The following is a 23,592-nucleotide window of genomic DNA, read 5'->3' on the forward strand; positions in this document are numbered from 1 at the left end:
TACCATTTAATTCCAATGTGTCTAATTCCAATGTGTTAATGTCTTTAAATTTTACTAAAAAAGAAAAGTAAATATAGCACAGTTTGATGAAGTTCTGCTGCGTCTGTTCATTAATGGTTTATTCCACAGATTAAAGACTTCAGTGAGTGAAAATGCTGAATGCAGTTCAGAATGTATTTGGTACAGTATCAGCAGATAATTTCTATAACAGGTCTGGCCGTACACACAGAGTGGGTGGGTCTTTCCTGTTATTGTCTCGGTGTGGAGCCAATCAGCGCAGCCCGTCAGCATCGCAGCCCGGAAGAAGGAAGCTAAACCTGAAAAGAGCGCCTTGATTAAAAGTGGAGACGTTACCTGAAGGTAAGCCACGTATTACTTTAGCATACGGTACATAAGCTATATTAAGATATTTTATGTCGATACAACGGGTTGTTTCTCACACGAAACAATGTCGCTCTAACAAATAAGGTTAATTTGTTGAAAACTTTCTTGCGGTTCCTTATATCGCTTCCTCATAATGCCACATTCGAGCGATACTATCCTTTTGACGAAAAGAGTTTATCGCTTTTATTCAACATTAACATTACGGCCACATAAAGGTATATAAACGTTTGGTATTGTTTTGACGTCACAGTGTCGCAGATGAAATATGCTGCAGCTCAAAATGTTAACTGAGTTTCACTAATAGAGGACATACTTTAGGACATTTCCAGTAACCGAAATAACTTTACCCTGTTTGTGTCTGCCCAAAGCATAAACTCTGTCACGCCTTGTAAGACAGAGGTGGACACAGTACAGAACTTTATAACGTGTGGAGGAAAAGTCAGAAGTCAGAAGTTTTACTCAAGTAAAGAACAGATAGTGGAAAAATATACTTATTCAAGAAAATGTACTATGTTACTGTCCACACCTGATTTTGGTATTCACCTAAAGTCATCTCATGAAAATTTAGAATACTGTAGTGAACACAAAGCTACATAATGCCTTGACGGGAATGTACAAGTGACTGTAAACGTATGTAACATTGAAGGGTAAAACAAATTCATTCCTCAGTTAAGGCTTGCTTTAAATGTTACTTATAATTTTCTTGATCTCTTTGCATTGATACAGAGCTTTTAGTACCAAAGTCCTGTTTTGCACTGAGCACAAAGAGGGATTTTCATGCTACAAAGACTGGAACTTTGGTGGATACTCTCTTGATATAAAATTGATATAATAAGTCAGACTGTTGAAGTTGAATATTAGCTTCTGCTGAACTCTAGATTACATTATGCACAGAACAGAGACTATTGATTTAGTCCCCTGTAACTTACAGTGTCATCACTTTAGGAAGGGATCTGTTAGTTTGCAACCAGTATAGACACAAGGTACAATTACAGTGATTAATACTTTAATGTACATTTGGGTAAGGGCTGCTCGATATGCAAAAAATATTTTTTATCATTTATTTAATTGAGTATTTTGGCAGATATTGTGATTGCAATATGAGTCACTAGTACATTTAAAATTATTGTTTATGAATCAGAATCAGAGGGGGAAATTAGGTGAGTTTATCATTGGTTCAATGCCTTGTCTGTAAACCAGGCCTGCTTGTGTCTCTGCAGTGTCCTCCTTGTCACTGCGACCATGAGTTTCGTCCCTGGTCTGGGCAGCAGCATCCAGGAGCAGAGGGACCGCTGGGAGAGAAAGCGCAGCCGAACAGCCAGAGAGCTGGTGCAGACAGAACAACATTACTGCCAACAGCTGAAGCTGGTCACCACCGTACGTACTGTAGCGGTCATGAGCTCTGATTTAATCTGCTCAGAGAGATTACACACTGTCTGTCTGAACTAAAGGCCTCAAAAAGCTAACACTGAGAGGCTTTCATTGTCTTTACTTGTCTATTTTTATTAATGTTTTATTTTAATACTAATTTTTTATTTTAATTCTTTAATACTACCAGTATTAAAAGTATAGTATTTTAAGGATAAAATGAAGTAATGACATTTATATCCAAAAGGTCAAAGGTCAACTTCACTGTGACATCATAATGTTCAGCAAAAACACCTATTATTCAATGTTGTAACTCAGGAAGGAGAAACTATGACCTCATTTCCTGTAACTTGGCTGGTTGGTGGAGGAAACAACCACGAAGAGGTGATTCTAGTTTTTTGTTTGTATTTTTCTGTTTTTTATTTCATTATATTATCATTATTTGCTACTAGTGTACATTCTATAGTTAATCTGCTCCAGTTAAGTTTGGAAAGACTGAGATAAAATTTCTGTAAATACAAACCAACAAAAATAATGATCTAGCTTCCATGCCTCTGGCTACACATGATTGAGAGGACACAGTCATACTGTAACTTTTGCATCATAGAACTGTGCACTATTTTGGAAATGTTCTGATGAGTACGGAAGAGATGGTTTTAATAAATGCACTCAGTGTAGTTCGACTGTAACTCTATGATCGCTGCTGATCTGAGATCTTGACATATTGGCCCACTCTGCTGTTTCATATGATCCAGGTGTACCTCTTCTGAAAGGCTCTGTTCAGATTACAAAAATTTACAAAATTTATTGTCTCACTTCCATCCGTCCATCCATTTGCTGCTGCTTATCTGAGGCCAGGTCACAGTGGTAGCAGGCTAAGTAAGGTTCTGGCACCAGCTGGTTGTGCCCGGGAAAAAAGGGAGGTGCTCAGGAGCCATGCTTATTAGATGCCTGAACCACTTCGTACCTGACTCCTTTTGATGGAAAGGAGCAGCATCTCCAGTCCCAGCTCCCTCCCAATGTTCAGGCCAATCTAAATAGTAAACTAATTTTGGCTACTGGTATCCATTCAATCTTTATTTTGGTCACTACCTAAAGCGTGAGACTGTAGGTGAGGGTCGGAACATGCACAGATCCACTGTTAAGATAAGAGCTTCGCTTTCAGGATCAGCTACCTCTTCTCCACAACAGTCCAGAACAATGCTCACATTACTGCTGAGGCTCCACCAGGCTGCCTGTCTACTTCATGCTCCATTTTACACTTCTGCCAGAGAACCATGGCCTGAAAGTGATGACTTTTGATGGCCTATTGACCACAGCTACGAGCAGCTGCCTCCACAATGGATGCTTTCAACATGGCACTCTTGTATTCCGTGTCCCCCTACCTCCCTCAGGATGCATGAGAGGTCCCTCTTGAGGTGGGAGTTAGAGTCTGCAGAAAGAGATCTGATCTCTCCGTAAACATCAGAAGAAATAATTACACTTTTAAGAATACAACATTAAGCGTCAGGAAAAATGAATAGTGTTGCTACAACAAAGGCAATGTAATCATGTTAATAAATTACAAGAGAAGTGTCTGTTTCAGTCTGATTCAACTCAGCGTTCGACAACATGATTGATCATGCATGTGGTATGTTTGCTTTGCGGTCGTAAATCAGAGCAGTCTGTTGCAATGTCACAAAAAAAAAGTAGAAAGCCTTCACAGTTTTATCAATTGGGTGAAATAAGGCAAATGGCTTAATCAGTCCAATACGGTACGTAAGAAAACTCACAGATGCACTGCAGTCCAACGCTAGACTGAGGATAGTTTGATAACTAGCTGGACACACATTTGGAGTTATTTTAGATTTCATACTGATTTCATATTGATCAGCTTGACTTGTATCAGTGGGCCCATTTTGTTTGCATCAAGATTTGTAATCAGAGCTTTATTTAAGGGTAGAGCACACACTGTTGACAGTTTTCACTGGAACTACAGCCTAATGAGGAAATACTTAAAACAGAATCACCTCCTCGTGGGTTGTTTCCTCCACCAACCAACCAAGTTACAGGAAATATGGTCACAGTCTCTCCTTCCTGAGTTACAGCGTTGAATAATGGCCAGAAGTGTTTTTACAGAACATTATGATGTCACAGTGACCTCTGAACTTTGAGATATAAAATGTCATCACTTCATTTTATCCTCATAGACATTTGAGTTCAATTGTGTCATAATTAATGAATGAATATGAGTTATGGCCAAAAACCTGTTTTGTGAGGTCACAGTGTGACAGAAGTATTGAGATTCCCTCTGGGTGTTCCTGATATATTGCATTCACAAGAACGTGAAGTCACCGTGACCTTTTACCTTTAACCACCAAAATCAAATCAGTTCATCTTTGAGTCCTAGTGAATGTATGTGCCAAATTTGGAGAAGCTCCATCAAGGCGTTATTGAGATGTTGCGTCAACGAGGATGAGAAAACAAAACCAATATGCCTCTGGCTCTGGCTGCTTACAGGGAGGTCTGTCTATGGATGATCAAGATTAAGAAACAACACTGTTTCAGAAAGAGATGCTACATCTAAATTTTAAAATTAGAAGTCTCATCTTAAAACCTGTGCGTATGATACTAAAATTATCTGCATGTCTAGACGGCACTACAGGAAAGAAAACATGTTTTTTAGTCACGTGTGTTTGACTAATATTGTTTGTTAATAAATACATTGACTGAATGAAGGACAGAAATCTCCATGCCAAGTATTTGCAGAGGTAAAAGATTCAACATACAGGCTATACTGTACAATGTGTTCCACTGCGACGTTATGAAGTGCCCTCTTACTGTTCAATACATTAACAGACTCAAGGTAGAGTTCATGGTAATTTTCCTCCCTGTGGAGAGAACAGCCTTTTCCCACCCATCGCTGCAGCCTCATTTCTACACAATTACTCACCCTTCACCCATTCACTCCAGTTAGGAGTCATTTTAGGCCTAATGCACATTCAATTTGCTAATCCCATTTTCATTTCATTTGACTTGAGACTAGCACAGCTGTCGGTTTCTTTGTGAGTGCTGCTGTACAACAACATCCCTCTGTACTATGCGCTATGTAGTTAAACAGTACTTACATGTTCTGTGCAGTCTGGTCTTGGTATTACATTTGCTCTCTGTTTTGGGAGCGTAATTAAGATGTCAGCAGTGAAAGCACATCCTTATCAAAAAAATATTTCCATTCATCAGTGGCATATCCAATCAGAGATGGCCCAGCTCCGGCTTATTAATACAAATGCAGAAATAATGTCATTTTGTCTCCCTCTTCTTTCTTGTTTCTCACAGTACTTTGTTGAGATCTTGAAGGCCAAAGGAACCCTGAGGCAGGACATTACAGAAAACATCTTCAGTTCAATTAAAGCCATTCATTCAGTAAACCAGTAAGTATCCTCTGAATAATTTAACAAATATCTATGCTTTGGAGATGGTGTTGAGAGACCATGTAAAGGGCTGAGGATTAGTAGGTTGTCTCTTGTGTTAAAATGCAGTCAAGATACACTCTAAGGTTGCCAAAGTGTAGTCCTTATCTTCACCATTAGCAGAAGTCAATGATATTGTGTTCCAGTGTGGAGGTGTTCTCTTCCCTGGTGGACACATTACTGCATATCAGGTGGAATTACTCCAGCTGATATCTCAAAGTGAAGAGCATTATTGTTACCATAGTACATTAATGAATCGTCGTTACCTACCTGACCTGCTGTTGAAGATCTCGGGAATTGGAAGCCAGTGCTGAGAGAAGCTGATCTTATTCCATGTCTAGACGTCACATTGATCTTGTGCTGTAAAACTAAAAATCTCCAAATGCACTTGAGAGACTTGAGAAACTTCGGCCCAATAAATAAAAGGTTGATGTTTTGAAGGTGGTACATGTGTACATGCTGAGGCACTAGGTTCAGTTATGGTAACCATGATTCAATGAAGATAAACAGCTCATAGTAACCCTGGGTTGTTAAAAGCTGATACCAAAACTGATATTTTTGTCTCGAAGTTAAACTGATTATTATTATGTAGCAAAACATGGGGCTGGTATTCTGTGACATTAGATATTCTTTAACCTCTTTTACTTGTTAAATGTGAAATATTCGATAGTAAACCATTCCATATTTTCATCCCTCTGTATATAACAGTATACTGCGTCACATTAGTTTTTGAGACGGTAGGTAAAAACTGTGGAGGTCCAGGGATGTCACAGGAAAAGTAATAAAGCATTTCCTTAATTTCATATTTTAATAGGCATTAAAATAGGAATTGTAAAAAGAATTTGTAAAAAAGAAAAAAAAAACGATTAATCTATCAATAAATACTGAAGATTTAAAAATGGATTTACAAAACTCTCATTAAGTACACAATTTAGAAATACACTTATTAATTCATGAATAAATGATAGAATTTGAAAAACTATTTGAAAAGGAATTTTAAAAATGGCACTACATTCCTGGATTCCCTCTTCAATTTCCATTTCCTTTTTCCTTTTCCTGTTAGCTAATTGATTAGCTTAGTCATTTCTCTTCTCCTGTTAGGCTGTTTTGCAAAAATTTCTAAAAATGTGTTATCACTTTGTGATTATGGATTTTTCAATCAGAAAAATCATTATTTAAAATCAATATTTTCTATTTAAAATTAAATCTGCAACATAATAAAAGGGTCTGAATACTTTCTGAAGCCACTGTATTAATTCATTATTTAGTCAGACACAATCATTTGCAGATAATAATATGGACATTCAGCCAGGAACCAATCAGATTTGCTGTCTCCAGTCTAAACACAGTCTGATGGACAAACACACCGTTCAGTATGAGACTGTACAGCATGAGAAACATTGGTGTGACTGATTTCCAGATATAAAAATGAGTGGTATGGGTTCCCACAGGCCCTCATCCTCCGCAGACTGACAGACCTTCTTGTTGAGAGTGCCACAATGAAGATTGAAGTATGAATTACACCGTCTTATGTATTGGATAAATGGTTATGCAGATCTCATACATCTTCATTATGGGCCCCTTGTTGAATCAATGGTTGAAACATAATGGCAAGCACTCCATTTAAAAGAATGGTCCATGGAGAGACAGTGTGATAGTGCCAGACTTATTTACTACTGTTACGGGGTTGATTATAGATTTTCCTTTATTATTCACTTTCTTTCACTCTGACATTTGGTTTACATTGAATAGCTGTGTGACAGTGGTGATAATTAGCTGCCATAGACGATTATGTGTTTGACTCCGTCATCTAGCTGTCACACATGAAACATCAAGTATTATATACTGTAAGTCTTTGTGCATTTAACAGGCCCATAACCATCAAATGACATGCTGTAAAAGGCTTGTTGCTGCTTCTACCAGCAGGCGCACTGTCTCAGTCAAGGTCTGGGTATCAGACCCACCAAAACGTTATCTTGTACTGAAAGTATTGAATGTGTTGTTTTCATATTCTTTGATTGATTGCTTAATTGTTGCTTATTCAAATCAGAACTTTTGACAATTTTATACTTTTTTTTGTTCAGGCCAAGCTCCTTTATGGCTCTTGGTGTTTAGGCAATGTTTAACAATTGAGATCTTTGGAGAAAAAGGTTTTGTTAAACACTTTATCAATACAGAAACTCGGTATTGATAACAGACTGTGGAGGGTTGGATTGTGTGTGAACCTGCAGCTTTGCTGTGTGCAGTCACCACAGCTAATGTTAAGCTATCAAGTCAGTAAACTCCTCCAAACTGAAGGCCGACTGCTTGTTAAACCTAATTAACAAAATAATGTAACTAATTAACTTTGCTGTTGAGCAATTAGTGAAGAAATAATCACCTTTTGAAAGAGTAATATGTAATGAGTAATTGATTACATTTTTTCAAGCAACATTGACAAAATGTATATAAAGACCAAAGATGATGACCACGCAACCTTAACCCAGGTCATATTTTATTGTTCATTTATCAAGCAGAAAATATCTCGTATCATTTTTTCAAGCAAAAGTGATATTACTTTTTGAAGGCTACAAACCAGGGTTGCTCTTGTGATTTTGATTCTTGAAGAATCCCGTACTTGGTAGGGAGTCTGCCCAGCTTTAGCAGAGAACAACTAAGAGAAATATTTCCATTAGATGATTTTTTTGCAGCAGGGCACTGATACTTAAGATGCAGCAAGAAACCAGTTTTCAATGTCAGAAACATTCTGTGAGATCTGTGCTCATCAGCTCTACACAGCCTAATGGTTCTCTGATCATAATACAAGTGTTTCAGTGTGCACAGCGTGAAGGTGTATTCATCTGATCTTTCCATCTTTATTTACTGAACTTCAGAGCGCAGTGGGAGTAGTGGTAATGAATTCTGCCTTCATTAAGCTTTGGGGAGTTACATAAGAAAAGGATACTTGATATATACATCAGTCACAATGTTAAAGCCACTGACAGGTGAAGTGAGTAATATTGATTGTCTTGTTACGATGGCACCAGGCCTGGATACATTAGGCAGCAAGTGAACAGTGACTTCTTGAAGTTGACATGTTAAAAGCAGGAAAAATGGCGTAAAAGCGTAAGGATCTGAGCGACTTTGACAAGGGCCAAATTGTGATGACCAAAAAACAGCTAGGGGTGTCCCCGCTATGCAGTAGCAAACGTACACTGCAACAACTGTTCAGGAATGGTTTGAGGAACATGACACGAAGACTGCAAAGTGTTACCTGGGCCTCCTAATTCCTAAGATCTCAGTCCGATTGAGCATCTATGGGATCTGCTGAAAAAGTCAGATCCATACAGGCCCCATCACACAACTGACGGGACTTAAAGGATCTGATGCTAAAGTCTTGGTGCCTAATAGCACAGGACACCTTCAGAGGTCTGTGAAGTCCAAGTGTCAATGGGTCAGAGCTGTTTCGGCGGTATGAGGGGGACCTACACAATATTAGGCAGGTGGTTTTAATGTTGTGTGTGTGTGTTTGTGTACATACATACATATATAGCCTATATACATGTGTAAACAAAACAAAAAATTTTAAGTTTTAGATTCTTCAAAGTACCCACAAAAATCCACTAATTAACTTCTGACAAGACACACCTATTAATTGAAAAGCCTTCCAGGCGACTACTTCATGGTTAAAGCCCCCCTCTAATGAAAATCAAGTGTTTCACCTTGTTAACATCTACATGATGTTTTTATATGATACAAGACATATGATGAGAGAAATAGTCATCAACACCGTGACTGAGTGTTTCCACCTTGAACTGCAGTGAACCAATGACAGTCTCATAACAACAGATTCAGACAGCCAGGGTTTCATAAGTTGACAGGATTGGTTCCTTAGGTTTGTGACGTGTGGGGACTGGGGGCGGGGCTTAACAGTGCTTTTATTGGTACTTTTTTGTCATTTTGTAAGAAAAAAACAAAACAAATGAAGAACAGAATTAACATTGCTTATTTTCTCATAGCATTGCTTAACAAACGAACAAAGAACGTGCCCATAACAATCAGATGGCTTTTGGTTTCTTTTCATCATTAACCTGCAGTTGTTGTAAGCAGCTGATGATGCAGCATACAGAACACACATTACACAACGACAGATGAACTACAAGCTCGTCGGTCGAAAACTGTAAACTGTACATTTTTCTTTCTGCGTGTAACAGACTTTCACTGGATGTTTCCAGAGATCGCTCGTGTTTCCGCTCTTGCATGAAAAAGACTGAACCACACTTAAAAACGTTTAGATCTCTCTGTCATTGACACTAAGAGCAGGGTCTGTGTCTCTTTGCTGCACTGTGCTCCGGCGTATGACACAAAGCTGCCCCCGCCCCTCACACACAGAGAGAGAGAGAGAGAGAGAAAGAGGTCTCTCCTCTGGGTTGGAAACAGTGAAAATGCATCATTCATAGACGAATGTCTTAATCAGAAACAGAGTTGGTGAGATAGAATGCGCAAGAGAACTTTTATGTCGCAATAGTAAACAGGAAATCTATTTTCTTAATTTCTCAAGTACCGAAAGCAGAACTGATAATGCTGGAGCTTATCGATACTCTGGTCTGTAAAAATTTAACCCCAGGGCCTGTTTAAATCTGGGTTTCGGTACCCAACCCTACTGACAAAGAGGCTAACTACGCTAACTATTCTGATACGTCTGAGCCTCAGTCAGACCCAGACTCAGATGAGGAGTCTGTTAAGACCAGAATCAGAGACTAGCAGACATGTTTCCTCCTATAACCATCTTGATACTCTCTGCTCTTTCACCTGTCCACCTGGAGCAGGCAGGTGGTGAGCGGGACACAAGGCCTGATCCAGATTTCTCAATTAGGAAAGTAAGAGGAGATGAGCTTCAGACCCAGTTTTTATGTTGGAAAACAATGTTAAAAAAAATAGTTTAAACATGTTTAGAGAAGAACTTCATGATAAAGCTAATACTGTGCAAAGCTGTCATCAAGGTAAATGGATGCTACTTTTAGGAATCTAAAATATGAAACATTTAGTTTTTTTAAACACTTTTTCTCATATGTCTTATTTCATAGTTCAGATTTCTTCAGTATTGTGCATGCGTAGGTGTGTGTGTGTGTGTGTGTGTGTGTGTGTGTGTGTGTGTGTGTGTGTGTATGATATACACATGCACATATTTATTCTACTTCTGACTGTGTATGGAGAACAGAGAGCAGGCAGCAGAAGGAGCTCCCCAATTATTCCCTGCTGCTAACATGACAGACAGGAGTCAGCAACTTGAAAGAGCTGTCAGTGGATCCAGTAAGGAGCAAACAATCAGCCATGGATTTGAAGAGGTCATAATAAGTGTAGGTGTGGTCTGATTCTGATAGGTAGATCAGACACGGAGTGACAAGAATCGCTGTGTGTCGACACAGCGTGAAGCACATCGTACAGTTCACTGGGAGCAACAAAATGCTGCTTTATTATTTTGCTTCCTATCAGTGATTCGTGGTTGTGTTTATTTTTCATTAATTAGTAATTTATGTTTAGCGGATGCTCACACTGTGTCATAACAATTAGTATTCCTCTGTTCAAGCCTTCCCCAAATGAAGGCGTCTCGCCCTGAATTGTTCGGTCAAGGTTGTATCCACCCCAGATGTCGCAACTGCTTGGAATTAATGTGGATTAACGTGACACGCACAGAATGCTAATGTTATCTCCATCCTGCTGCTGATGGCCAGACAATTTAATTGCTGTGAAAAAAAGTATAAAAATGTAATCCATAATTTCATATTTATCATAATAGCCTCTGGCAGTGTGAGGGGGAAAAAAACGGAAACACAGTTTTTCCCGCCCTTTGCCCTCGTTAGAACTCTCTCGGCTGCTCCTGCATCTCCTGATTATGAACAGAGGCTACCTTGGCACGCAACTTCATTAAAATCTATTTAAATCAACTTCAGCGGCAAAGTACTCCTTTTTACAGCATGTACGAACAGAAGTCTCTGGGAGCATCATTAGAGAGTAGGACTGTGTGTGTGTGCGCGTGTGTATGTGTGCGTGTGTGGTACTTCCTCTAAGTTTGGATAACAAGCTCCTTCACAAGTGTCAACACCCCCAACCAATTGCGTCCGTGTTACTGTAATGTGCCTGACAGGCTGAACGATTGCTTTGCCTCTGCCTTGATCTAGTTGTTTTGTTCCTGAGTTCAGCAGGCATGTTCTCACTACAAAGTGGCCCTGGGTGCCCTGAAGACAGACCCACCATCTGGGTCCCAGTAAATACGTCACCCACAGGGAGAGGCCTTCAAATGACACTACAGAGCCCTGCTTGCTAAACCTCCCATTAACTGGGAAGCAATGCTCTGAACTTTGCTCAACCCCCGCACTTTCTCTAAACATGTGTGCCTTTGCTGAAAATGATGTTTTTAAGATGTGATCTTGCCTTATTTGAGCTGCTTCTTTCCACTGATGCAGAGCAGCAGTTCATTGTCAGGCAGTGCTGTGCACCAGCTTGTCCAGTATGTGACCAGTGTGTTATGCTGTTTTATGGCAGAATTAGACTAGTTAAGTAACAGCTGACTGTTTTCTGAGTGATCCAATAAAAATATAGCAGATTTCAGGTAAACACTCAGAAAAACCAAATCCTGCAAGATTTAGATGGTGGGTCCAGGTGGGCGGGGCTTGGGGCATGGCTGAGCAGTGACTGCTTTGTTGTGACATCACAAAGTTCCAGAAGGCCTGACGGCTGGTTTTAAGGCTCAGTTTCTGAAGTTTCTCTGTGGACTGAGCTCTTTGATACTTTCACCGTATTAATAAAGAACCTAGACCTGCTTTGTATTAAAACATGAAATTCTATCTTTATACTGTATGGGACCTTTAACTGCCAAAGCTGCTGTTTTCTAGCTTCTCAGATTGTGACCTGTTCAAACTTAACATGAGGCGATCACCTCCATCTTTTATTGAGCTCTAGGACTGTTGGTGTTTTTAAACAGCAAAAAGACAAAGCACATTGACAGTTTCAGAGTGATGTGTTTCTTTGATGAAAACCATCTTTGACCAAGGCAAAGTAGTGGCATGCAGAATGCATATTAACCAGACAACAGCCAAGGGTTTAATTCTGTGAGTTGGCCAAACACAAAAAATAATGTTAATTAACCACAGCTGAGTTGCCAGCTGCCATTACAGTCGGCCTAAATGTTTCATCTCCTGCAACTTGTTAAGATGCAGCTTATTATGTAAATTTCTAATTAAAATCTCTGCTCTTTAGATTTGAAAACTACACTATTTAAAATCATGATTTTGGATTTTAAATTATGAATGAAAAGTGGTATGTTAGTGTTTCATTATGTCTAACTTTGTTTTATTCTTTTGCCAGATCTCTGTTGGTCCATTTGGAGAATGGCTACTTTGGCCGAGGTTTCGACCAGTTTTGTCCACATCTGCAACACTACAATACATACGTGGACAACATCTACAATGCCAGCAAAGTGCTCAGGGTAGGAACACACTGTTTTTCCACACGGCTGTTGCACATCCATGTCAGACATTCCTTTTGCACTCATGAGCATTTCACAAGCTGTTTATTACATTAGGTTTGATTAGATTTTAATAACCCCCTGTGGGGAAATTGGCCAATGTATTCCTCAGGTATTGGAGTTAATACACATGCAAATGTAAATGTGGTTATTGGATTCTTTGCAGACACAATCAATTCCCGGCTGTCAGTGATGCTGGTAATGCCATGGCAACACATTCATGTAGAATAGCTTCAGAAAGTATTCAGACCTCAGAATTCAGTACTTTGTAGAAGCCACTTTGGCAGCAATTACAGCTTCAGTTCTTTTTCTCTAAGTCTCTAAAAGCTTTGCACAGCAGCTTTAGAGCTAGGCTAGCCGCCCCCCCCCTCTGCTTCCAGTCTTTATGGTAAGACAACAAATAACCATATTTCCAAAAATATTCATTTCATTTGTTAAAACTCTGATTAATTGCATTGGTTGTGGAGCAAAGCCCTGCACTTCTGCATTGATCTGCCTCCAGATTAACATTCCTTTTAAATCACTGAAGAGGGAAACATGTTGTAGTGAGTGGTGTTCTACGTTACTGAAGTGGCCAATGATCAGTCCTCTAAACAGGAGAAACCTATGAGTTTCTAATGTCAAATTAAACATCAAACATTAGTCTGCAAAATGTAGTGAAGAGACATTCTGAGAATACGGAAGCAGTATTAACAACGCCCTCATGCGATGCCAGAGGTGTGTAATTAGGACTGGCTGATAATTCAGTTTTGTTAATGAACTTTAAATGTTTTTATTGCAAACTAACAAAATGACTTATTGAAGCTTCTGTTTAACATCTATGAAGAATTTGGTCTCATGTAATTTGTAACAGTAGATAACTACATTGCGCTGAATTGATTTTATTTGTTGTTTATATGATTTTTGATGCATTTAGAGAGAGAGAGAGAGAGAGAGAGAGAGAGAGAGAGAGAGAGAGAGNTCTGAGAATACGGAAGCAGTATTAACAACGCCCTCATGCGATGCCAGAGGTGTGTAATTAGGACTGGCTGATAATTCAGTTTTGTTAATGAACTTTAAATGTTTTTATTGCAAACTAACAAAATGACTTATTGAAGCTTCTGTTTAACATCTATGAAGAATTTGGTCTCATGTAATGTGTAACAGTAGATAACTACATTGCACTGAATTGATTTTATGTGATTTTTGATGCATTTAGAGAGAGAGAGAGAGAGAGAGAGAGAGAGAGAGAGAGAGAGAGAGTCCATCAATGTAGTCCAAGACACATTCACACTGCTAAAGGAATGTGGCCACATGTGGTCCAGACCACCTGGTCCACATTGAATGCATTCACACCTGAACTTAGAGCTGACCACTTGTGATCGGATCACCCAAGACGGATGATGTTAATGCCAGGTCTGAACTGGGCCTAAATACTCTGGCTCCCCTGCCTGTGGTTGGTTTATCAGATGTATGTAAATCTTTAATCTCTTTTAATCACAGTCATTTCCTAAAACAGCTGGCCATTGCAATTTATAGCAAATTTTATTCATGGTGCTCTAGTTAATATTTGGGGCAGCAGGACAGTGGGATATGAGGGATTAAGTCAAAATGAACTACAGTGTGTGGTAATGAAGGAACATTTCACCCAGTGCAACAGTGTGGCTCATTGATGCATTTTTAATAGTTTTTGGACAACATGGGAGCTCTGTGGCACAGAGAAATAAGATGTAACAGCTATGAATATATAGCCCCTGTTAGTAGGAGACATTCATTATTGTTTTGGGTCTGCACAATGGATTTGTTGACAATAAGAAAAAAGAAGCCCATCTCCTCTTACTTCCTGGTTGAGAAATCTGGATCAGGCCTTATGCCCCGCCCACCAGCTGTTTGCTCCAGCTGGACAGGTGAAAGAGCAGAGAGTATCAAGATGGTTAGAGGAGGAAACATGTTTGATTCTCAGTCAGACCCAGACTCAGATGAGGAGTCTGTTGAGACCAGAACCAGAGACTCGCAGACATATCAGAACGGTTAGCATTGTTAGCATCTTTTATTTGTTTATGTTGTTTATTAGCTTGTAACTGTAAATAGCTTGTAAATTTAGCCCCCCCCCCCACCCATCCCCACAAGTTGACAGGATTGGTTCCTTAGGTTTGTGACGTATGAAACCCTGGCTGTCTGAATCTGTTTTCACGAGACTGTCATTGATTCAAGGTGGAAACACTCAGTCATGGTGTTGATGATTATTTCACATATGTTATCTAAAAACATCATATGGACGTTAATGAGGGGGACTTTAATACAAACAATTTCAAAGCAAAGTGCTCTAATTCTGCATTATATTATTACTGTTTACTATTACTTTTGTTCAGGAAAAAAATAATTGGTCATTATCCATTTTGAACATTATTAAAAAAACAGCTGGAGCTGCAGCTGTACTGGTAATTTGAGTGTGTGGTTCTTAATACTGATCAGCGTATCTCTTGCTGCCATTTGCGGCTACCAAAGTCAAGTCAACATGCAGAGCTGTAAAGTGTGAGGTTCACCAACACTAAATCCACACTGTCGACTCTTTAAGCTTTCTGATTTACAGCTTCACTCTGCCACCACTCCACCTCTATCTAATAAGTGATTCCTCTCACATTGTGCCCATCATCTACTGACTCACCACCTGCCTGTTTACCATGTCCAACTCTACCTGCCACAGGCATAATGACCAGCTAAACAGCTGTATGTGAGCAGCACACATACATACTGGAGACACACACACACACACACACACACACACACACACACACACACACACACACACACACACACACCTGGCATCTAAAGTCAAGTGGCATACACTGATGTTTTCAAAGCTGTGAAATAGCAGAGCTCTCCTCAGGTCTATTTAAATACAGCAGCAATGTTTATTTTGATGATTGACGTGAATGACAAGATAAGGCTTTTTGTCATCCAAATGTTGACATACACTCAAGCTGATACGATGTGCAAATGCATATTTAATGACATATACAGGCTGTCTCCTCCTCCCTACACCTCCCTACACCTCAGCTGGCAATCCAGCATAATGAGTGACAACGAGATGATTTTTGGGTTTGTCAGGCAGAGTCTGCAGCTAGAAGTGTCATGAGATGTAGTCACTGGTTGTGACATGGCCATCATCGTCTCTATGTGTATACAGTATATGTATTTGTATGTGTTGGTCCAATTGACAGATATATCTATATACACAAACCACTAACAACAATTTTTCTATCAATTCATCCATCAGCTATTTTATCGAGATTCTAACTCTAGCATTTTCTCAAACACTTATTCAGTGTAAATTCTCAGGCAGCAGCAACGACTTTATGACTTGAGTATTTTTCAGCTACAAGGACTGAAGATATTAAAAATCTCTGTCTACTAATGAACAGACACTTACACATGAAGTAATCCTTCACATGTTTGTGACTGATCTCACTGTGCGCCATAAAACATAATAATCACAAAATAACACTGGTTAAACAAGACTTAGAGTGAAGGAGTTTGAACTGTTCTTCCTCCCAGAGTCAGAGCCATCATCTTTATCTTATCCATACACTTATTGATCTTATTGATCCAGCTCAGACTATTACTGGTTCTTAATCATTACTAAAGAATTATTATGTTTTGATTATCATTAAAAAAAAAAAAAAAATTCAGAACAGGGTTTGAATTGATTGGGCTGGTCTGCCACATTTTTAGATGCATGGTGAACTAAGAATATCATTTAGACTTTGTTTTAGTTTCACCTAAAAGCGGACAAGTAGATGAAAATACCTCTTTTCAGTTTGTTGCTTGTTGAACAGGTGGTTTGATAAAGTTATTATCGGCCTTTTACTTTTCATTGCATTTACAGTAAAGTTCAGTAATAGTTGTTGTCAACTCCAGTAATCTTTACTTCCTTCACTCTGGCCGCCACAAATAAATCAATGTATGGGAAACGACTTATCAACTTAAAATATTGATATGGACGCATTTTCATCGTAGACATCATTATGGCGACCAATCATGGCAACCCTGCACATCACACACACACACACACACACACAGACACACACTGTTTTTATGCACCTGTGGGGAAATGATGTATTTTGTTGACTGTTAAAGTAAACGGATGTTTTACAGGCTCTGCAGCAAACAGACATCAAACATGAGGCTTGCTTCAAATGTAAATGCGCTCTTACTTTTTGTTTCATGAACTTAGAAAATAGAAAATAAACAGTAATTGTGGCATGTGCAAAAGTAGGACTGAGTCAGTGCTTCCAGTAGTAACCCATCCTTTGGCAGATATCACAGCCTGTAAATGTTTTTCTCTTCTTGATTCAGGGATTTTCACTGATCTTCCCTGCAGATCACTTGAGGTTCTGACATGTTTTTATTCTGTCTTGCACGCGCAGCACGTTTAAGATCCTCCCACAGATTTTCAGTGATGTTGAAATCACGGGACTGAGAGGGGCCTTTCCAGAAGCTTCAGCTTGTGTTTCTTGAACTAGTTCATTAAGGATTTTGAGGTTTTCTTTGGATCATTGTCCTGCTGTAGAAGCCAGCCTGTTTTAATTTTGCACGTGCTAATCAGAGCTTTTATTTCCAGTGTAATCCCAACATACTGAACAGGAAAGCTCTTACTGCACCTCACTAAATGTCTCTTTGCAAAGCACAAAACTGTGTCTTGTAAATGTGAGAATAATTTCACAATGTCTCGTGTGTTTCCTTAGATCCAGCTGAAGAAAAACAAGGCCTTCAGACGTTTTAAGAAACTACAGGAAACGCGACCGGAGTTCAACAACCAGAAGCTGGAGGACTTACTGCAGCTTCCCATTCTGCGGATTGATCAGTAAGTCCGTCTGCTGCCGTCTGTGGAAATGAAGGAAGGCTTCATATTACTTCTCTTTCTCTCAGGCTGTATAAACTGAGTGTTACACCGCAGGGGGGTTACTAAGAGTGACGTCCACTGTGGAGTGCTATCTTAAGCTGATCAACAATGGCATGGGGCTACAATTTTCAACCACTTGAAGAGTGAAAGAAGTTGGAGTTGATTTTCTTCATTTTGAATTTATGGCATCTTGTAAGCACACCTAAAAATGGCCTGAAAAATAATATTACGATATTCCAACTATATTTCTAACAATATTTATAGTCTGCAGAAATACAATATAAATACGATGACGATGTAATTGTAATAATATAATTTTATCTGGTGTGATCTGATTTACACATCCAGCCCCTGTATTCAGTCAGAGGTTGTGTTAGACTTGCTTGTTGTTCATCATTATGACGGATAAGGTCATAAAAATTCTGACATAATCTTTTATCACTTGTCATTTTACTTTTTTTATTCCTCGGCGCTGGCGACAGTCAGAGCTGGAGGCAGCTGGAGGTTTTCGGGTTGTCTGTCCGTCCCGTTCTCGTGGACATGATATCTCAGTAGCGCCTTGAAGGAACTTCTTCAAATGTAGCACAAATGTCCACTTGGACTCAAGGATGAACTAATTCGATTTTGGTGGATAAAGATTAAAGGTCAAGGTCACGGTGACCTTACAAAACATGATTTTGGCCTTGGGAATGCAATATCTCCAGAACTCTTCAAAGGAATCCCTTCACATTTTGCACAAATGTCCACTTCGACTCAAGGACAAACTGATTGATTTGGTGGTCAAAGGTCAAGGTCAGTGTGACCTCACATTCACTTTTTAGCCATTACTCAAGACTTCACGCAGTAATTATGACAACATTTCACGTCTCTGGAAAAACAGGGATGTAACCTGAAACTAGTCTGAGTGGCTGAGAAATATAACCGTGAGGTGGTAATTCTAGTTTTTTAGAAAATTAGTGAGACTCGGCCTCGTACACATTTCATCGTTCTCTCTGTCACCTTCCACTCATTGTTATTTTTTCCACACATGTCTGCACCGCTCAGAGAACCTGACAGAAATGCCCCAAAACACAGAGAGGCAAGAGAACATGAGGATCTCTTACAGCGTAACAGGGTGTGAGCTTTCATTTGACAACCAGAAATGTTTGTAGTACACCTTCAGCTGTCTGTATGCAACTGATGCTCAAGTTGTCTCAATCATTTCTGCACACTTTAGAGAGTTTTTGGGGAGGAGCTATGGTGCTGCTGTTCCACCATCAAGAGCACTGCTGTAGATGGGTCACAGATTTCATGCTTGAGTTCTGTTTCTGCTGTTTAGTTGTTTTCCTTTCATCAGTCACCCGCTACGTTGCACAATGTATAGTCTCTCTGACAGATGTAATTATTATTATTTGATGTAGCGGCCATGTAGTCCTCAGACTGTCCAGAAACTGTCAAACTCTCTTTTGTGAGACGCTAGTTTTTGTTAGCTGTAATTTCATGCGGTCTTGATCTCGCTTGTTAATTAGTAGAAACAAGGAAGAGAAATGGGCTGAAACGTACTTTCCAATGCAGCAGATATCATGACACTGGTTTATCAAGCTGCTTGCTTGTATCTTAATTAGGGCCCCGCTCATCTTCTCATCTCTCCAAATCTACAGTCGAGCGCTGGAAATGTTACATCCATCTATCATGCAAGAGAGAAGTTGTCTGCGAGATGGGCTGACTCTTTGCCTTTACTTCTGAGACACTTTACTGTATGTCTCATTTATGTTCACTTTCTCCTCTACAACAAAGGATCAGTTTCCCTTATTTTCTCCCTGTTCCCACACGTCTGGGATAATGCAGAGCTCTTCAATGCAGCTTTCCAAGACTTGGAAAATGATAGTGATGCACTGATCCAACCTTCGCTCTTCAGATAGGATACCTCTGCTGTCTTTGGCAAAAATGTACAGCTCATTGTGTGGATGTCAAGGGAAACATATTTGTGTCAGACACTTGCATCTATGTTGTCATAACATCAGCAACTATATTTTCCTGAAGTAAGGGGCAGATACAAACAAGTAATATGGCCATGCGCAAACACAAATGGGTATGACTAGCATTTTTTTTTTTTTTTAAATTTGTGGTGACCGAAGGCGCTGGTGCAAATCAGGTGCAACCGAGGCTCAGCCCGGTGCAACGTGGAAGAGATGCTGAATATATTGTTAGAGGGCGGAATACAGAATCAGCAGGTGGAGTCAGGGTGAGCTTCAGTAATTACATGAGCTCCTCTCATCCCCTTTAAAAGCAGAAACAGAGAGAAAGAGGTCAAAGAGAGAGAGAGAGAGAGAGAGAAAACATATGCTGTCAATGGTAGAATTAACAGGCAGCTGATGTATGTTGCTGCAGCAGCAGCTGGAATATCAGCAGGGCTGGGTATAGTTGTGCAAACAATTAGGTTACAGACAATTTAATTTAAACAGCAGTTCTTCTTCCTCTCTGTATATTTGAAAATGCTCATTTATAATAAGTACATTAAACATTAACAAGTGCACTTGCAAAATGCCAGTCCTTATGTATCCGAAGGAAGAAAATGAAAGTGAAATGGCCTTTGGGCCCAACATTAAACCCAGCACCAAGTGCAATGCAAGTGTCTTTGCTAGTTTTAGACAGGTCAAGTTCCCGTCCAGCGCCCACGTTGTTTAAATAGCAAATCCACTTGCGCTCATGGGTGTGTTGGTCTTAAAGTGAGGTGTGGTCAGGCGCATTGTTGGGCATTGCTATCATGAGGCAGCAGAAAGCGGATGACCAGCATAAAATCTGGTCTGAAGTCAATGGTGCAGTATTTCACTGTTTCACAAGGGCGTATTATAAAGGTCACTGAATGTGCTTGTTTTGTACAGACCCCAAAATAATTGCAATATGTATTTTGTTTTTTTGCATATCGTTCAGCCCCCAGTCTATACACTTATACCTTATCTGTTTGATGTCATCTTTTGCTGCCACCAGCACTTTGTCCCCATGGAGCTACAGCTAAATAAATACATAGTTACATAAATGTAATGAAACATACTTTAGGATTACGATACTTCACTATCAGAAATTAAGGAAATTTACACTGAATAAAATGCAATGAACGTATTGACTGTTCTCTGTGTTTTTTAAAGATAAATGTGCATTGTCACCCATTGATATTTGTTGTTCCACTGGATTAAAAGGGCGGCTCTTTCAATTTAGTTACCTGTTGCCATGGTGAATTGTAGTATCAAAGCTCCATTGTTGGTGGCTTTTTTCCATCCACCTCGCACACACTTAACTCAGAGTGAAAAAATCTAGCTGATCTATAACCGAAAACTCAGAGAGAGTTCAGGGTTGAACCTGCTTTCTGGAACAGGCCCCCTGGTCGTTGAAAATTCCTGGAAATATGTTCTTTACAAGGCTGGGAGATGTTTAATTTTTTATCTAACCAGTAGGGAAATGTTATTTATGAGTATGCTGACTACTGTTGTGTTCGACTGTGACACATAATCAGTCGGCCTCTCCAGCTCAGCCCCCTCTCACTCTGCCTTTCTCTCTATATTTCCCATCATTATCATCGATTCATCTGTTCACCAGGAGACTCGAGGGATGTGTCTAATTGTATGATGATTTTAAGTGCATGGCTGGATAATCATCCACGGCTGGTACCTTACCTTGCTCTGGCTGCATGGCTGTGGAATCGCAGGAAATTGTTGTCACTTATCACCATTCAAGAATGATGGATGGCGAGCGGGGCCTGGAGTGTGGATACTTATGTTGCTGTCGGGGGAGGAATAAAATCATTGCCTTTATTAAGTGGCATTCACTAGAGCCGGCTGGATTGGTGTCCTCCCCACTGAGCCCGCCATTATGACAGTGATGGGGTCTTGAGTTGATTGTGGCAGTGAATAGCAACCTTTGCCGCCTGTATTGGCCATGTTTGTGTCGATAATAGAGATGCAGCTCTCATAGAGATGCCAGCAATTGGAGGCCTTGGGATATATCTGCTCTAAACTGCGCACCGTTTAGTATAACAAGGGAATGGCCCAGTGGGCGGCTCACTGTAGAGAGCTGGCAAGCTGTATGTAAAGGCCGTACATCTCCAAAGGTCTCCTGGTCATTGCCATACTTGCCAAGCAGTAAGAGGTTTGTAGCTGTGTGCTGTAGTTACCATGATTGATTTTGTTTTTAATTTGTCATGCTGGGGTTTTCAAAATTAACTACTTTATGAGCTGAGGTACTTCCATCATCTCCATCAGCTGAACACAGCGAGGTTCTCCAACACAAGGTCAGAAATTTGATTAATTTCTTTGAAAGAATTCTGAAAAAAATTGACTTTTTCTTTAATAGCTGCTCTGTGCTCTAAAGGTACTGAGTTGTACTTCAGTTAATAATTCGTGTTACATTGTCTGACAGTTGACCCTGTGGTTCATTGCCAAGTTTGAAGTGAGACTTGCAGTGAGACAAAGTGCCTCAATTACGGTGTGCAACAGTGTTTTGTCGTGAATCATTAGTTGATTCTATTGACCCTGAACTCAGAGAACACGTTTCACGGCTGAGAGGAAAAGTTCAAGATTCTGATTTTTGAATATGAATATTATTGAATTGTTGTTCAAGTCGCATGTGTGGATGCATTAATGCATTAAATACTTTTGGTATGGGGTGGGGTCGCTCAACATTTAAAGCTTTGATGTGTTTTTCAATTTTGACAAAAATACTCATGATCATCTGGGACGTGAAAACTCAGACAGTCGGGACAAATAAAAAATGTTCATTCCATGGACTTGTCAAGGAAAACTTGACGCCCCATTCAAAGATGGCGCCCCATTCAGTCCTATGTTTTCGGGCCCATAAAGAATGCGCCCAAGTATGACGGAGTATTAGGGCCACATTGAGGAAAAAAAGAAATCTGAAATTTTGAGAATAAAGTCATGATATTACGAGAAAAAAAAAAATTCATAATATTTTGAGAAAAAAGTCGGAATATTACAAGAATTACAAATGTAAAATTTCGAGAGAACAAAACATAATTTTTAGGAATACTACATCAACCAATCAGACAGGGGAAAGGACAGCCAGTGGCAGACTGAGCTGCTTCTGGCAGCTGCTGTTTGTCTAGTAACTGAGTCTACTTAGACAGTCTTTTCAATGTCCTGATGCTGATGATGATGACAATGAGCCAAAAGATGGAGTATCTCAGGATGCTCCACGTTCCTTATTTTACAGCAGCTTAACGCTGCTGCTCCTCTGATATTTCCCCTCTAAAACAGATTTTTTTTTTCCCTCAGTGTGGCCATAATACTCCGTTGTACCCTAGAGACCCCCCCCCCTGCAGAGAGAGGCGAGAGCATGTGAGTCTGACACGTCTACTAGACTTCCTGTTGGCTCTCGGCTCACATGAACGGGATAAAATGATTTAATCAAATGGCTCTTTCAGGCTTTCCAGATGTAATTGGTACGTCAGGTCCAACCATGTCTGCTAGAAATTACGTTTAATTACAACTGAAGTGCAACAGCAAATATGTTTTGTAGGAAACTTAATTTCGACTGGATTATGTTTTAACGTGATCAGGATTTGTTTTTAATTTAAGTATTTGCCAAGTCGCAAACATGTTGATGCTGAACATATCAGTAAAATGTTCACAGACAACATGTTTGTTTTCCAGCAGAATATCTAACCTTGCAGAACAATATCCACTCGTAGTGACTACAGCATTATTAAACAGTTTTATGGTTCTTTTTAGACTCTCACAGGACTTGGTTTAGGTTTAAGATCCTGATCTGGTTTAATACAGAAAAAGTTCAGTGATTTCAGACGCAAGTGTTGCGCAATGTCACAACGGCTAGCTCAAAGTTCAGTTCACGCAGATTAAAATGAACTGGTTCACATTCATAGTGAACTATTTTGAATTTGATGTTCACCATCTCAAAAATGAATTAGCTCAGGTTCATTCTTTTCAGACCTCCTGCCATCCATCCCCTGCTCCCATCTTTGCCACATTATTGTATAGACTGTTTTA

At 39.7% G+C, this 23,592-nt stretch overlaps 1 protein-coding gene across 4 annotated transcripts in view; it reads left to right on the forward strand.

Moving 5' to 3' along the window:
* The first annotated feature begins 295 nt into the window (after positions 1-295).
* Positions 296-23,592, forward strand: part of arhgef39 (Rho guanine nucleotide exchange factor 39) — a 61,771-nt gene continuing 38,474 nt past the window's right edge. For 3 of the 4 annotated variants that reach the window (XM_022749514.1, XM_022749516.1, XM_022749517.1), the window contains exons 1-5: positions 296-360; positions 1,605-1,761; positions 5,068-5,162; positions 12,549-12,669; positions 17,436-17,554. In XM_022749514.1, coding sequence (XP_022605235.1) covers positions 1,627-1,761; positions 5,068-5,162; positions 12,549-12,669; positions 17,436-17,554 — 470 coding nt within the window. In that variant the 5' untranslated portion in view covers positions 296-360; positions 1,605-1,626. Of the gene's footprint in view, positions 361-464; positions 600-1,604; positions 1,762-5,067; positions 5,163-12,548; positions 12,670-17,435; positions 17,555-23,592 lie in introns of those variants that run through there. The other variant, XM_022749515.1, reaches the window with a different exon arrangement.

This window comes from Seriola dumerili, unplaced genomic scaffold, assembly GCF_002260705.1.
Source record: "Seriola dumerili isolate Sdu_G_001 unplaced genomic scaffold, Sdu_1.0 BDQW01000138.1, whole genome shotgun sequence".
NCBI lineage: Eukaryota > Metazoa > Chordata > Actinopteri > Carangiformes > Carangidae > Seriola > Seriola dumerili.